General features: G+C 40.4%; 1 protein-coding gene across 1 annotated transcript in view; it reads right to left on the reverse strand.

Moving 5' to 3' along the window:
* LOC103211707 (sec1 family domain-containing protein 2-like) overlaps window positions 1-17,051 on the reverse strand; it is a gene marked incomplete at its 5' end in the record, with an annotated part of 652,747 nt that overhangs the window by 507,669 nt on the left and 128,027 nt on the right. Inside the window, one exon of the mRNA XM_007957691.2 lies at window positions 345-594. Coding sequence (XP_007955882.1) covers window positions 345-594 — 250 coding nt within the window. The remainder of the gene's footprint in view (window positions 1-344; window positions 595-17,051) is intronic.

A 17,051-nucleotide genomic window follows, 5' to 3' on the forward strand; every position in this document is an offset into this window, starting at 1 on the left:
CACTTTAGTTTTGTATATTTCACTGTATGTAAATTATATTTCAATAAAAAGTATTTTTTAAAAATTATGCCCTGTGAGTATTTTGCTATTTTAAAAAAGTTTGCTCCTAGGGAATATGAATTCTGACAAGCAATAAGGTCATTTCACTACCATAACAGGAAAAAAAATAATACTACTACAAGGAAATCTTGTGCTTGTAAAGGGTGGCTGGTACTTACCAGCCTTATAAAATTCCATACAACTCCAATGAAGATGGTGATAGCCTATTCCTAAAATAGCCTTTATTTTTAAACCTATTTTCTGCATCAGTGATGCTTATATCCTATATCTTTGTTAACACTTACCCGTGATTTTTTGCAACAGCAGTGACAACTTGGATTCCTCACAAAAGACCTGAGCCAATGCTTTCTTGACTTTTTCCTCAGCCTCACCCAGGTCTTTGTCCACTGTGAATTCTCCAGCGACAGAATAAATGTATATCAGGAGGATCAGCAGCTCTTCAGGGCTATAGTCATCTTTGGTCCTCTGGTTAAAAGGCTTTATCATGGGCAGCAGCTGATTTAACACAATAGACATCGCAGACTCCCCAATGCTCTGAAATAAAAGTGGATAATATAAAAAAATGTCAATCTTGTACAAAGATGTAGGATATGCAACAAATTGATCCAAATACATCTTACAAACAAATCTGTGAGGTTCATTGTCCTAATTGTTTTATCTGTTTGTTCTTGTCCTTGAGAGAATATTGCAAGAACTTTGATATTGGCTAGTCAAGTCACAGACCCTTTTATATCATCTTACATATAGTTTAAACATAAAAAGTCTACTAATTTTAAGAATTAGTATGTGAGTGCTTCAGCACAGGAAATTTTAAATGTCATTTAGGGTTAAAGATTTCTTTGGGTTTGTCTGAAGGTAATTCACCTGATAAATTTAACTTTTTTTTTTTTTTTTTTTGCTTTAGCTCTTCCCTCAAATTCTTGAGTGATATTAAGCAGAAAATTCCCAAATCCGTTGCATGTGATAATAACATTGTACTACAAGAATAAATGCATAACTTAGTCTTCCAAGAAAATATGCGTATTTCTAGATTAAATTCCGATATTTTTGATGACTAAGTAAGTTCTCATTTTAAATAATGTGATTTAATCTCACCTATAATATGAAATCCACCACTTGTCTGTCATACTGTGGGGGCTTGTGTGTTGCTGTGAGGCTGGAGGCTATGCCACTGGTATTTCAAATACCAGCAGGGTCACCCATGGTGGACAGGTTTCAGTGAAGCTTACACACTAAGACTGGCTAAGAAGAAAGAAAGGGCCACCCACTTCTCAAAGAACTGGCCAGTGAAAACCATATGAATAGCAGTGAAACACTGTCTGATATTTTACTGGAAAATTTTATGAATAGCTCTGAAACACTGTACAATATAGTGGCAGAAGATGAACCCCTGAGGTTGGAAGGCACTCAAAATATGACTGGGGAATAGCTGCCTCCTCAGAGTAGAGCTGACCTGAATGATGTGGATGGAGTAAAGCTTTCAAGACCTTCATTTGCTGATGTGGCATGACTCAAAATGAGAAGAAATAGAGCAAACACCCATTATTAATCAGAACAAGGAATGTATGAAGTATGAATCTAAGAAAAATGGAAGTTGTCAAAAATGAAATGGAACACATCGATATCCTAGGTACTACTCACCTAAAATGGATTGGTTTTGGCCATTTTAAATCAGACAATTATATGATGTACTATGCTGGGAGTGACAAATTGAAGAGGAATGGCACAGCATTCATTGTCACAAAGAATGTTTCAAGATCTATCCTGAAGTACAATGTTGTCAGTGATAGGATAATAACCATATGCCTACAAGGAAGACCAGTTAATACTGCTATTATTCAAATTTACGCACCAACCACCAAACCCAAAGATGAGGAAACTGAAGATTTTTGCCAACTTTTGCAGTCTGAAATTGACCAAACATGCAATCAATATGTATTGATCATCACTGGTGATTGGAATGCAAAAGTTGGAAACAAAGAAGAATCATCAGTAGTTGGAAAACACGGCCTTGGTGATAGAGATGACGCTGGAGACCACATGATAGAATTTTGCAAGACCAATGACTCATTACAAATACTGTTTTTCAACAATGTAAACAGTGGCTATACACGTGGACTTCACCAGATGGAATAAACAAGAATCAGATCAACTACATCTGTGGAAAAAGGAGATGGAGAAGCTCAATATCTTCAGCCAAAATGAGGCCAGGTGCTGACTGTGGAACAGACCATCAACTCCTCATATGCAACTTCAAGTTGGAGCTGAAGACAATTAAAACAAATCCATAAGAGCCAAAATATGACCTTGATTATATCCTTCCTCAATTTAGAGACCACATAAAGAATAGATTTGATGCATTTAATGCCAATGACTGAAAACCAGATGAATTATGGGATGACATCAAGAACATCATCCATGAAGACAGAAAAAGTTCATTAAAAAGACAAGAAAGGAAGAAAAGACCAAAATGGATTTAAGAAGGCACTTCGAAACTTGCCCTTGAACGGAAAGTAGCTAAAGCAAATGGAAAAAATGGCAAGATAAAAGAGCTGAACAGAAGATTTCAAAGAGCAGCTCGAGCAGAAAAAGTCGATTATTATAATGAAATGTGCAAAGACTTGGAGTTAGAAAACCAAAAGTGAAGAACATGCTCAGCATTTCTCAAGTTGAAAGAACTGAAGAAAAACTTCAAGCCTTGAGTTGCAATATTGAAAGGTTCAATGGGCAAAATACTGAATGATGCAGGAAACATTAAAAGAAGATGAAAGGAATACAGAGAGTCACTGTACCTAAAAGAATTAGTTGCTGCTCATCCATTTCAGGAGGTGGCATATGATCAAGAACCAATGGTATTGAAGGAAGAAGTTGAAGCAGCACTGAAGCAACTGGTGAAGAACCAGGATCCAGAGAATGATGGAATACCCACTGAGATGTTTCAACAAATGGATGCTGCACTGGAGGCACTCACTTGTCTATAACAAGAAACTTGGAAAACAGGAACTGAGCCAACTGACTAAAAGAGATCCGTATTTGTACCCATTCCAAAGAAAGGTGATCCCACAGAATGTAGAAATTATCAAACAACATCAGTAATATCACATGCAAGTAAAATTTTGCTGAAGATAATTCAAACACAGTTGCAGCAGTATATTGACAGAGAACATCCAGAAATGCAAGCTGGATTCAGAAGAGGATGTGGAATGAGGGATATCACTACTGATGTCAAATGGATCTTAGCTAAAAGCAAAGAATACCAAAAAGATGTTTACTTGTGTTGTACTGACTATGCAAAAGCATTTGATTGTGTGGATCATAACAAATTATGGATAATGTTGAGAAGAATGGGAATTCCAGAACACTTAATTGTGCTCACAACAAAACTGTACATAGACCAGGAAGCTGTCATTCAAACAGAGCAAGGTGAATACTGCATTGTTTAAAATCAGGAAGGGAGTTCATCAGGCTCTTATCTTGTCATCATACTTAATCTGTATGCTGAGCAGATTATCTGAGGAGCTGGACTATATGAAGAAGTGTGTGGCATCAGGATTGGAGGAAGACTCATTAACAATGTGTCATATGCAGATGACACAACTTTGCTTGCTGAAAGTGAGAATAATTTGAAGCATTTACCGATGAAGACTGAAGACTAAGGTCTGCAGTATGGATTACATCTCAACATAAGGAAAATAAAAATTCTCAGAACTGGATGAATAAGCAGCATCACAATAAGTGGAGAAAATATTAAAGATGTCAAAGATTTCATATTACTTGCTTCCACAATCAATGCCAATGGAAGCAACAGTTAAGAAATCAGATGACATATTGTACTGGACAAATCCGCTACAAAAGACCTCTTTAAACCACTGAAGAGCAAAGATGTCTTTTTGAAAACTAAGGTGTGCCTAACCCAAGCAATGGTATTTTCAATTGCATCATATGCATGTGAGAGCTAGACAATGAATAAGGAAAATGGAAAAAGAGTTTACACTTTTGAGTTGTGGTGTTGGCGAAGAACACTGAAAGTACCATGGACTCCCAAAAGAACAAACAAATCTGTCCTGGAAGAAGGGCAGCTGGAATGTTCCTTGGAAGCGAGAATAGCCAGACTTTGTCTCACCTACTTTGATCATGCTGTCAGAAGTGACCATTCTCTGGAGAAGGATATCATCCTTGGTAAAATGTAGGGTCAATGAAAAAGGAAAGGCCCTCATAGAGATGGACTGACACAGTGGCTGCAACAATGGGCTCAGGTACAGCAAGTTTTGTGAGACTGGCATAGGACCAGGCAATGTTTCGTTCTGTTGTACATAACATTGGTAAGAGTTGGAGCTGACTTGGCAGCACAACAACATAATATGAGACAACTCTATAAAATAAAGGACAACTATTTACATTAAAATGAGGAGTAAAATTCATCACAACTTTCAACTTTCAGATTAGTCATTTAGAAGTGTTTGTAGAACACTTAAAATATGCCAGGAACTTTTCTGGCATATGGTAAGGTCTGGTGATACAATAGTGAACAACAACAGCAAAAAAAAAAAAAAAAAAATCTCCTTGTCCTCATGGAGCTTATATTCTAGTTGGGAGAAAAAGATAATTAAAAAACTAAATAAGTAAAACATATGGTTTTCTAGATGGTTCCATGCAGGAAAAATGAAACAGGAAAGGGAGATGAAACTTTTAGACGTATGTGTGTGTGTATGTGCATATGCATTATTTTACATAAAGAAAGACATGGTAACAAGGGAACATTATTTAAAAAAAAAATTTTAAGTCTTACAGAAGTGCTCTCTCTTTATGAATGAAGTTGACAGCAAGTAGCTGAATGTGATTCTGTATTGGGATGACTATGCAAAACAAGATTTTGTATTCAAGTCATTTTCACACCTGGAAAATTTTAAATATATCATTTCGAGGTCAAGATTTGCAATTATATTATTGGGAACATAAAAAACAGCTGTTACCATTTACTTCCATTAAAAATATTGGATGCTCATGATGTTCCACAGAAAAATAAAATGCCTAGACTTTGGAAAGGATAAGGAAAAATGAAAAAGAACAGAATGGAAAATTTTGTGTTATATAATGACAAGACATGATTTACCAAATGTAAACACACACACATAGTCATCAAAGGTAGGAGGGTAGGGGGCAAAAGGTTTGAAGACATACTACACATACACAAAACTATAACTGTTCTATAGTCTTAAGAGTCTCTTGGGGCACAGTTCCAAGTATTCCTTCTTTGCTTTACAAGTTGTGAAAAGCAGTTTAAAAGAAAGGAGCTGTGCATTTAACCTGTTAAAAGAGAAGCCTTGGAACCTATGGCTTTTGCTTCCATGCTTTACTCTATCATCATGTCCTTGGATGATATTAAGCAGCTTCCACTCTATCTTTATATCTTATTTCTAGAAAGCAGATATATGCATAAAGTATCTAGGAGCACAATGTTTCAGAGACAACAGACCATCACAGTCCACCCAAAGAAGGAAAATAAAGTAGTAGAAACAATAGACCAAGATACAAACCCAGAAAACATCCCTTAGGAAGAAACAGCATTGGAACTCCCTGAGAAGGAATTCAAAAGAATTATATTTGGGTACTGTGATAGTTGGAGCTATGTGTCAACTTGGCTAGACCACAACTCTGTGTGGTTTAAGCAGTTGTGATTTGGGTTATTCCCATGATGAGATCAGATGTATATGTTTTGGACAGCCAATCCATTGAAAGGGAATTTCCCTAGGGTTGTGGCCTGTTGCCAATATATTTATGGACATCCTGGGAAAAGAGACACTCTTCTGTGGATCAGGATCCTGTTGCACTGCCTACAACTGTCCATGAGTGAACAAACCACCATTTGGCCTGGAGATCTTGGATTCATCATTCGTTGGAGTGAACAGCCAGTATACCTCCGGCCAACCTTGAGCTCGTCAGCCCCTGCAGCTGCGTGAGTTGATAAAAGCCTCCAGCTTGATGTTTGATCCAAGAACTTGGGACTTGCCAGCTTCTATTAGTGTGTGAGTCATTTTCCTAAGATAAATTTCTCTTTTTCTCTCTCTACATATAAGCTTTACTGGTTTTGCTTCTCTAGAGAACCCAGCCTAACATATTCGGTACCAGGAGTGATTCTAGAGAGACAAAATCATAAGGATAGGCTTAACTTATCCAAGCCTCAGTTTTCTTATCTCTAAAATAGGAACAGTCCTACAAATGCCTGGATTCTAGAGTCCTATTTGCATATTCTGGTTCTTAAGGCTGTGTTTCGATTTAGTTGGGCCATGATTTTGAGTGGCTTGGCAGTTGTGATGTTGTTATTCCCCATGATGTAAGTCCTTCCATGGTGGAATCTGCTATGAGCAGTTAATCATTTCAAGGGGAATAGTCTTTGGGGTGTGGCCTGCTTTCAGTATAAATGGAAAAGCTTTGGGAAAGGTCTCTGGCTTTATGCTCATTTTGGATCTTGCATTTGGCCCATCATCCTCTCTAGTTCCTGGACTTGAACCAGTGGCCTGCCATATTGCCTGCTGATCTTGGAATTGCTGTCTTTGCAACCTGTGAGCCAACAATTTGCCTTTCTACCTGCCAATCTTGGATTCATCAGCCTCAACAGCCAGCAGCCTGCTACACTGCCATCAACCAATCTTGAGTTCATTAGCCCCTGTACCTGCGTGAGACAGGAGAAGCCTCCAGCTTGATGTCTGATCCATCATGTTTGATCCTTGGGACTTTCCAGCTTCCCCAACTGTGCGAACCATTTCCTTGATATAAATTTCTCTCTCTACAGTTATATCAGCTTCATTAGTTTCCTTCTCTAAAGAACCCAGCCTAAGATACGTATTGGTAGGACGACTGTTTAGACTATTTTATGGTTTAAAATAATTGAGAAAGTACCCTTAAAGGAAGAGCCTTTGCTAGAACTTAAATACAAGGTTACTCCTTCCATTCTGAGGGCTAGTTTAGGAAAAAGAAGCCCTGGTGTCACAAGTTAAGTACTCAGAGGCTAACCTAAAAGTTGGTGGCTTTTCAACCCACCCAGAAACTGTGGGCAAAAAGACCTGGCAATCCACTCTCATATACCTTACAACTTAGGAAACCATATGGAACAGTTCTACTCTGTCATATATGGTTTCTATGAATCAGAATCAACTTACCAACCCACAACAACAAAGTTTTGGGAAAATCACTTTACCTTGTGTTTGAGGATATATGATAACAGTTCTTAGCTCATAAAGTTGTTCTGAAGACTAAACAATAGAAGTAACATGGTACAGTGGCCAATAAATATTAACTAGTATTACTATTTTTATCCTCACAAATGGATTAATAAGTAACATCTTGATAAACCAACAAAATATTGAAGTTGTCAAGAATATCATTTTCCTTGGATCCATAATCAATGTCCATGGAAGCAGCAGTCAAGAAATCAAAGGATGTATTGCATTGGGCACATGTGCTGCAAAAGGCTTCTTTAAAGTCTTAAAAAGCAAAAATATTACTTTGAGGATTAAGGTGTGCCTGACCAAAACTATGGTATTTTTCATTGCTTCATATGCATGTGAAAGCTGGACAATGAGTAAGGAAGACAAAAGAATTGATGCATTTGAATTATGGTGTTAGTCAAGAATGTTAAACATACCATGGACTGCCAGAAGAATGAACAAATCTTTCTTGGAAGAAGCACAGCCAGAATGCTCCTCAGAAAGGAGGATGGCAAGACTTGGTCTCACCCACTTTGGACATATTATCAGGAGGGACCAGTCCCTGGAGAAGGACACCATCTCTGGTAAAGTAGAGAGTCGGTGAAAAAGAGGAAGACTCTCAATGAGATGGACTGACACAGTGGCTGCAAACAATAGGCTCAAATACAGCAACAACTCTGCGGATGGCACAGGACCAGCCAATGTTTCATTCTGTTATACATAGGGATGCCATGAGTTGGAACGGACTTGACAGTACCTAACAATAACAATTATTCCTACTACTACTGCCCAACACACCATGGGCTCCTTTCTTAGCCAGCCAACCTGATTATAATGATTGGTGAAAGGAATGACATACCTTTTAGGAAGAGGAAATGAGGGTCAGAGAAAAAGGAGATGGATAGATAAAGTGGGTACAACAATGGGCTCAGGTATAGCAAGGATTGTGAGACTGGCACAGGACCAGGCAGTGTTTTGTTCTGTTGTACATAGGGTCACTATGAGTTGGAGCCAACATGACAGCACCTAACAACAAGTCTTTTTTTCTTTTTTTTAAATTGTGCTTTAGGTTCAAATTTACAGAGCAGAAATTGTTTTACATTCCACATTTCATGTACATTTGGTTTCACTCCCCAATTAGCATTCCCCCAAGCCCAACCCACTCTCCTCCTCTCCCTTCCCAGTGACCCATCCTCCCTGTGCCCTTCTTGGTTATACACACCGGTCTGTCCAGCTTTTCCTCCGTGTGAATGTTGCCCCTCTGGTACCCCACGGCCCATTGCTCCAAGAGATGTATCTCTGTAGAGTAGGTGGGTGCATCACTCTGGGTTGTATGTTCTGCATATAAGTCTTATTACCATTGGGCTGAGAGCCAGCCCTTGAGAGTGAGTTTTATCCCAGGCCTGAAGTGTATCCCAGGGCCATAGTCTTGGGAGTCCCACCAGACTCCATCCAACTAGTAATTCTGGTTGTTACTGTGTTTTTTCACTTTTATTCCCCATTTTTCCTCCCACTCTATCCAGGATCTCCAGTTTGACCACTTCCCAAGTGGTTGGCATTGGTAGCCAGGCACCATCTACTTCTTCTGGTCTCATGGTCCATCATGTCCTAGGACTAATTTTTTCCAAATGCCCTTGGTTTTCTTCACCCTTCTTTGCTTCTGATGATAGGAGACAATAGGCATCTTAGGTGGCTGTTCGAAAGCTTTTAAGATCTCGGTTGCTACTCACCAAAGTAGGCTGTGGAACAAGATGTTTATGTATTTTGTTGTGCCAATTGAGTCTGGTGTCCTAAGTCGGCAGCTCCGGTCGATCTCTCTCCCATGGTGTCTGGCTATGAGGGGTTGCTCCATGTGTGTCTTCTGTTGCTTCTATAATGTTTGTGGGTATTTTGTATCACTAGTATCTGGGCAAGATTAGCCTCAGCTGAATCTATCATTGGTCTAGAGTATATTCCTGTTCACTGACCCCCATCTGATTTTCTCAGTTGTCTATGTGTTTATCTGTAGCCTGGTGTTAGGTGTTAGAGGTCATGCAGTTTTGTGGATATATTGGTATTAGCCTCTGTCCTCTATATTTTATGTGAACAATTTGGAGTCTTCCCTTTTCCCAATGTTATCATGCTGGTCAGACTCCTTCCATACCATCCCTCCCCTTACCCGACTCAGCATTTGGCTCCCAACTAGTCCACAATTATCCTCTCCCCTTCCCTCCCATTCCCATAACCTACAAAGTGAGTTATCTTCCCTAAGCAAACCCTTCCTTGACTTTTTACAGTACTGGGCTCATACAATATTTGTCCTTCTGAGATTGACTTATTTTACTCAGCATAATGTCCTCTTGTTCAGCCATGTTGTGAGATGATTCACGTATTCTTCATTGTTCTTTAATGTAGCATAGTATCCCATTCTGTGAATGTACCATACATTGGTTATCCATTCATCTGTTTATAGGCATTTAGGTTGTTTCCATCTCTTTGCTATAATGAATTGTGCTGCAATGAACATGGGTGTGCATATGTCTGTTCATGTCCTGTCTCTCACTTCTTTAGGATATATTCCTAGTAATGGAATTGGTAGTTCAAACTCTATTTCTATTTTCAGTTTTTTAAAGAAACTCCATACCATTAGCCACAGTGGTTGTACCATTTTACAGTCCTACCAGCAGTGTATGAGATTTCCAATCTCTCCTCAGCCTTGCCAGCATTTGTTATTTTCTGTCTTAACAACAACAGTCTTAAAGGAGGGAGAAGCAGCCTACAAATAGTGGTTTGAAACTACATCTTGGAACTTAACTACAAGAGTTAGTGAAAGGTCAAAGGCAATATAAACATTATTAAACACTGCCATTAAAAAAACACACAGAGCAAACTATGACCAAAGGAAAAAAAAAAAAAAAGCTTCTTTGTAAAGTACCCAGTATTAAGTTTCCCACTCGTTTTGATATAAATGAGCTTACTAGTAGGAGGTGAAAGACTGGAACTGTGTCTAAAGTGACAAAACCTTTTGTTTATTCTGCAGCTGAAACTCCTGTTGTTTTTGAATGGGTCTCCAGTAACTCCATACAAAGGGTCCTCTGTATAATATATGTTGTCTTTAGGAAAGCTGACTTTTGGGTTGAATTAAAACACCTCTGCAAAGCCAGAGTCAGTCTCCATGCTGGCTGCCTCTGCATGAGTGAAGAGCAAACGGGCCATACTCCACGTGGCTACAGAGCCAGTGGGCTGGCTCCACACCTGCCCCTGTGTGGTGCAGAGTCTGCTGACACTCAGGGAAATTCCAAGGCACTGGAAACCACTGCTGCAGAACCCATTTCTGCAGTTTCTCCAAGCCTCAGTCTAGCCGCAGTGGACGCAGATTCATGGGATGCTGCCAGCGGAGGCCTGAGGGGCTGTCTAAGACCTTTCTGCCCCAAACATCACTTCAAGTAAAAGAACTTGCCAAAAGGTTTAAATTCCACAATTAAAGCTACTTTGTTTCTCTGGACAATAGGCTTCTTTACATACCCAAGCAAATGCAAAAATGTAACTTGGTGTATACTGTAAGGGTGTGGTGGTTATGTTTGTACGTCAACTTGGCTGGGCCTGGTTGGGTGGCTGGACAGCTGGTGGTAGTTATTCCCCATGATGAGACTGGCTATCAGCTCCATGGTGGGATCTACCACAAGCACCTGGTAGCTGGGATGTGGTCTGCTTCCTGTACATAAGGAGAAGCTTTGGGGATAGTCTCTAGCTTATGGCACACTTGGACCCTGCATGTAGCCATGTCATTGTTCAGCAGCCTGCCATGCTCTGCCAAACTTGGGACTTTCAGTGGACTTGAATTAATGGCCTGCCATGTGGTTTGGTAACATAGGGACCGTGCCTTTTTACTTGTCAACCTTGGGCTTCTCAGCCTCAGCAGCCAACAGCTGTCTGAGTGAAGAAACGCCTCTAGCTCCAGTGGGCCGGGAGCTGGAGGCAGAGCTGAAGCTCAAGGCTAAATGGCTTTCACCCAGCCCCGAGAGCCTGGCACTTTGAACTTGGACTTAAAGCCTCCAAACTGTAAGAGAATAAACTCCTGTTTGTTAAGGCCATCCCATTTGTGGTATGTTTCCTCTCAGAGTGGCACTAGGTAACCAGAACAAAGGGTGATTCATTGATGTACTGATGCATTCATCAACAAGTGTTTACTGTATACATACGATCTGTCAAGCATTATGCTATATTCTGGACATACAAAGAAAAAAACAAGATGCAAGATTCAAGGAGCCGACAGCTGAGTAGGAGTAGGAGTAAACAGCTGTGGCAATGCAGCAGATGACTGCATTAGTAAAGGTAACGGAAACACTTTGGGCATAGCACAGAAACATCTAAATCCTGGAAGTGGTGCCACTTCAAATGAGTCTTAAACAATCAGTTTGCATATTAGGGAAGAGCAAACTAAACCCACTGCCATCGACTCTTCTGACTCATAGTGATCCCCATAGGGTTTCCAAGGCTATGAATCTTTATGGAAGCAGATTCCCTCATCTTTCTCCTGTGGAGCAACTGGTGAGTTCAAACTGCCAATCTTTTGGTTAGCAGCCCAATGCCTTAACCACAGTGCCACCAGAACTCCTAAGGGACAAGCAGAGCCCTCAGAAATGATCCTTCCTTCATTCCTTCAACAAATACTTAATGCTCACATACTAACAATCATGATAGGCAGAGTAATGGTCCTCCAAAAAGGCCTAGTCCTTGGCATCTGTGAGTATGTGACCTTACATAGCTTAAGAGACTCTGCATATGTGATTAAGATTACAGATCTTAAAATGGGGAAGTTATCTGGATTTGGGTGGGCCCAATCTAATGAGTCCTTAAAAGCAAAGAACCTTTCTCAACTATTTCGGAGAGACAGGCAATAATAAAGGGTCAGGGAGATGTAACATTGCTGGCTTTGAAGATGAAGAAAAATGGCCACAAGCCAAGGAATCCAGGTAGCTTTTGTTGTTGTTGTTGTTATATGCCATCTATTTGTACCCGACTCATAGCGACCCCTCCTTGGGTTTCCAAGAAAGTATCACTACGGAAGTAGATTGCCCCATCTTCCTTCCAAGGAGTGACTGGCGGATTTGAACGGCCAGCCTTCTGATTAGCAGTCAAGTGCCTTAGGCACTATGCTATCAGAGCTCCCAGGTAGCTTTTAGAAGGTGGTAAAGGCATAGATAAGGGTTTTTCCCTAGAGCCTCCAGAAAGGAGTGCAGCGCTATCAACACCTTGATGTTAACCCAGAGAGACTCTTGTTAGGCTTTGGGCTTTCAGAACTGTAAGATAATCAATGTGTGTTGTTTTAATCCACTAAATTTGTGGCAGATCACTACAGAGCAATCCTGAACTGAAATAAGTGGTTTGTGTGAGACTAGGCAGGAAAAGTTTTGCATATAGGCACACAGTGCAGGCAGAGAGCCTGGCACATGGTAGTGGTGGTGGTGGTAGTTGTTGTTGAGTCAGCCCTGACTCACAGTAACTTCATGCACAACAGTATTGGACTGTTGTGTTCACTGGCTGGTTTTCCCTCCTTTCTTTCTTTTTTTTTTTTTTTAAATAACTTTTTATTGTGATTTGGGGGAAAGTTTACAAAGCAAATTGGTTTTCCATTAAACAGTTCATATACATTTTGTTTTGTGGCATTGACTGTAAACCCCAAAATGTAACAGCACTCCTCTCACTTCTTCTCTGTGTTTATTGTTTCCAAATGTCCTTTTTCACCCCTTTCTGACTTCTGAGCTTTATCCCTGAGCAAATGCCTTTTGACCTCGTATGGTTGATTGTTCTAACCAATGTGTACCTCCCTGGTGTTACTGTTCACCTTATAGGACTATCTATTGTTTGGCAAGGGAAATCTGGTGGTGTAGTGCCTTAGCATTTGACTGCTAACCAGAAGGCTGGTGGTTCAGACCCATCAGCCACTCCTCAGAAGGAAGGTTGGGCAATGTACTTCCATAGTGATACTGCCTCAGAAACCCAAGGAGGGGTCGCTATGAGTTGGATCCGACTCAACAGCAGTGAGTTTGGTTTTGGTTATTGTTTGGCAGAAGTTGAGATAGGGGCTTGATTTTGGTTCCAGGCCTGAAGGGTGTCTATGGGCATAGTCTTGGAGGTTCCGCCAGTCTCTATCAGACCAGTAAGGCTAGTCTTTTTTATGAGGGTTTTGTTCCACAATTTTCTCCCATTCTATCAAGGATCTCCTATTGTGATACATTTTGGACTGGTCAGCAGTGGTAGCCAGGCCTCAGCTAGTTCTTGTATCAGGGTCATGGAAGTTGGGGTTTGTATTACTATTTTTGTCCTCTAGTGATTGGAATGCAAAAGTTGGAAACAAAGATGAATCACCGGTAGTTGGAAAATATGGCCTTGGTGATAGAAATGACACTGGAGATCACATGATAGAATTTTGCATGACCAAAGATTTATTTATTGCAAGTACCTTTTTTCAACAACATAAGTGGTGGCTATACATGTGGACTTCACCAGATGGATTACACAGAAATCAGGTCGACTACATCTGTGGAAAGAGGCTTCTTCAGTTAAAACCAGGCCAGGAGCTGACTATGGAACAGACCGTCAATTGCTCATTTGCAACCTCAAGTTGAAGCTGAAGACAATTAAAACAATTCCATGAGAGCCAAAATATTACCTTGATTATATGCCTCCTGAATTTAGAGACCATCTAAAGAATATATTTGATGCATTGAACATCAATGACCAAAATCCAGAGGAATTGTGGGGTGACATCAAGAACATCATCCATGAAGAAAGCAAAGGTCATTTAAAAGACAGGAAATGAAGAAAAGACCAAAATGGGTGTCAGAAGAGACTCTGAAACTTGACATAATGGCATATAACAACAACAACAACAAAGCAAATGGAAGAAATGACAAGATAAAAGAGCTGAACAGAAGACTTCAAAGAGCACCTCAAGAAGACAAAGTCAATTATTATAATGAAATGTGTGAAGACCTGGAGTTAGAAAACTAAAAGGGAAGAACACGCTCAGCATTTCTCAAGCTGAAAGAACTGAAGAAAAAATTCAAGCCTCAAGTTGCAATATTGAAAGACTTGTATGGGCAAAATATTGAATGATGCAGGAAACATCAAAAGAATATGGAAGGAATACACAGAGTCACTGCACCAAAAAGAATTAGTCGATGTTCATCCATTTCAGGAGGTGGCATATGATCAAGAACCAATGGTACTGAAGAAAGAAGTTGAACCTGCACTGAAGGAATTGGCGAAAAACAAAGCTTCAGGAATTGATGGAATACCTACTGAGATGTTTCTGCAAACAGATGCCACGCTGGAGGCACTAATTCAGCCATGCCAAGAGATTTAGAAGACAGCTACCTGGCCAACTGACTGGAAGAGATCCATATTTGTACCCATTCCAAAGAATGGTGATCCCACAGAATGTGGAAATTATCAAACAATATCATTAATATCACACGCAAGTAATATCTTGCTGAAGATAATTCAAAAATGGCTGCAGCAGTATATTGACAGAGAACTTCTAGAAATGCAAGCTGGATTCAGAAGAGGATGTAGAATGAGGGAAATCATTGCAGATGTCAGATGGGTCTTGGCTCCAAGCAAAGAATGCCAGAAAGATGTTTACTTGTGTTTTATTGACTATGCAAAAGTATTCAATTGTGTGGATCATAACAAATTATGGGTAACATTGAGAAGAATGGGAATTCCAGAACACTTAATTATGCTCATGCGAAACCTGTACATAGACCAGGAGGCTGTTGTTGGAACAGAACAAGGGGATACTGCATGGTTTAAAATCAAGAAGGGTGTGCATCAGGGTTGTATCCTATCACTGCACTTATTCAGTCTATATGCTGAGCAAATAATCTGAGAAGCTGGACTGTATAAAGAAGAGCGTGGCTTCAGGATTGGAGAAAGACTCATTAACAATCTGCAATATGGAGACAACACAACTTTGTTTGCTGAAAGTAAAGATGATTTGTTTGAAGCACTTACTGATGAAGATTAAAGACTACAGTCTTCAGTATAGAGTCCATCTCTACACAAAGGGAACAAAATCCTCACAATTGGACCAATAAGCAGCATTATGATAAGCAGAGAAAAGATTGATGTTGTCAGGGATTTCATTTTACTTGGATCCACAATCAACACCAATGGAAGCAGCAGTCAAGAAATCAGATGTTATATTGCACTGGGCAAATCTGCTGCAAGAGACCTCTTTAAAGTGCTAAAGAGCAAAGCTGTCTCTTTGAAGACTAAGGTGTGCCTAACCCAAGCCACAGTATTTTTAATTGCCTCGTATGCCTGTGAAAGCTGGCAATGAATAAGGAAGACTGAAGAAGAGTTGATGTTTTTGAGTTGCGGTGTTGGTGAAGAATACTGAAAGTACCATGTAGACTGCCAGAAGAACTAACAACTGTCCTGGAAGTGCAGCTGGAATGCTCCTTGGAACTGAGAATGGCGATACTTCACCTCACCTACTTTGGTCATGTTGTCAGAAGGGACCATTCCCTAGAGAAAGGTATCACGCTTGGTAAAGTGGCGGGTCAACGAAAAAGGGGAAGGCCCTCTATGAGATAGACTGGCACAGTGGCTGCAACAATGGACTTATGTATGGCAGGGATTGTGAGGCTGGCACAGGACTAGGAAATGTTTTGTTCTGTTGTACATAGGGTAGTTATGAGGCAGAGCCAACTTGATGACTCCTAACAACAACAGTGCTGCGCTGATAGAAAATACCACAGATGGATGGCTTTAACAAACAGCAGTTTATTCTCTTACAGTTTTGGAGGCTAGAAGTCAAAGTTCAAAGTGCCGGATCTAGGGGCTGGGTGAAAGCCCTCAACCTTGGGCTTCAGCTCTGCCTCTTGCTCCTGACCCCTGGAGCTAGAGGTTTCTCTTCACTCAGGCAGCTGCTGGCTGTTAAGGCTGACAAGCCCAAGGTCCACAAGTAAAATGACATAGTCCCAATATTACCAAACAACACAGCATGCACTAGTTCAAGTCCAGAGACAGCCCCAAGATCAGTAGGAAACATGGCAGGCAACTAAATGAAGACTTGGTTACATGCAGGGTCCAAGTGTGCCAAAAAGCTGCAGACTATTCCTAAAGCTTCTCCTTTTGTACTGTAAGCAGATCACATCTCTAAAGCAGCTACTCAGCTCCTCACAGCAGATTCCACCATGGAATTAATTGCCAGTCTCATCATGGAAAATAACTACAACCAGCTGTTCTGCCTCTCAAAACCAGGCCCAGCCAAGTTGACACTTAACCTTAACTACTACAGTGATCTATTAGGCCTTTGGACTAACTGTTTCCTTATGTCTTTGATTTTCCTCACCTTTCATTGCTCCGGACCAAGAGAGACCAGTGGTTGCACCTTAGATGGCTACTCACTAGTTTTAAGAGCCCAGTCACTACTCACCAAAGTAGGATGTAGAACATTGTCCTTGTGGACTATCTCATGCCAAGTAACCTTGATGTCCCCTGACACTATGGTCCTGAGCGCCCAGGCCCAGCAAATCTTTCCCTCAAGTGTTTGGTTATGGCTGAGAAGTTTTGATAATTTTGTACCCTGTATGCTCTACTATATTCATAGATATATTTGCAGCACATATAGATATATACATAGGAATAATATCTGTCAAGCTTATATATATTTGTGGGTGCAGCCCCATTTGCCTTTCCACACCTGTTCAATTGACTGATTTTTCTAAAGTAGATTGCCAGGCCTTTCTTCCTAGTCTGTCTTACTCTGAAAATTCCATAATTGCCAAA

This window comes from Orycteropus afer, unplaced genomic scaffold (genome assembly GCF_000298275.1).
Source record: "Orycteropus afer afer isolate SDZICR_OR568_19922 unplaced genomic scaffold, OryAfe1.0 scaffold00777, whole genome shotgun sequence".
Taxonomy (NCBI): domain Eukaryota; kingdom Metazoa; phylum Chordata; class Mammalia; order Tubulidentata; family Orycteropodidae; genus Orycteropus; species Orycteropus afer.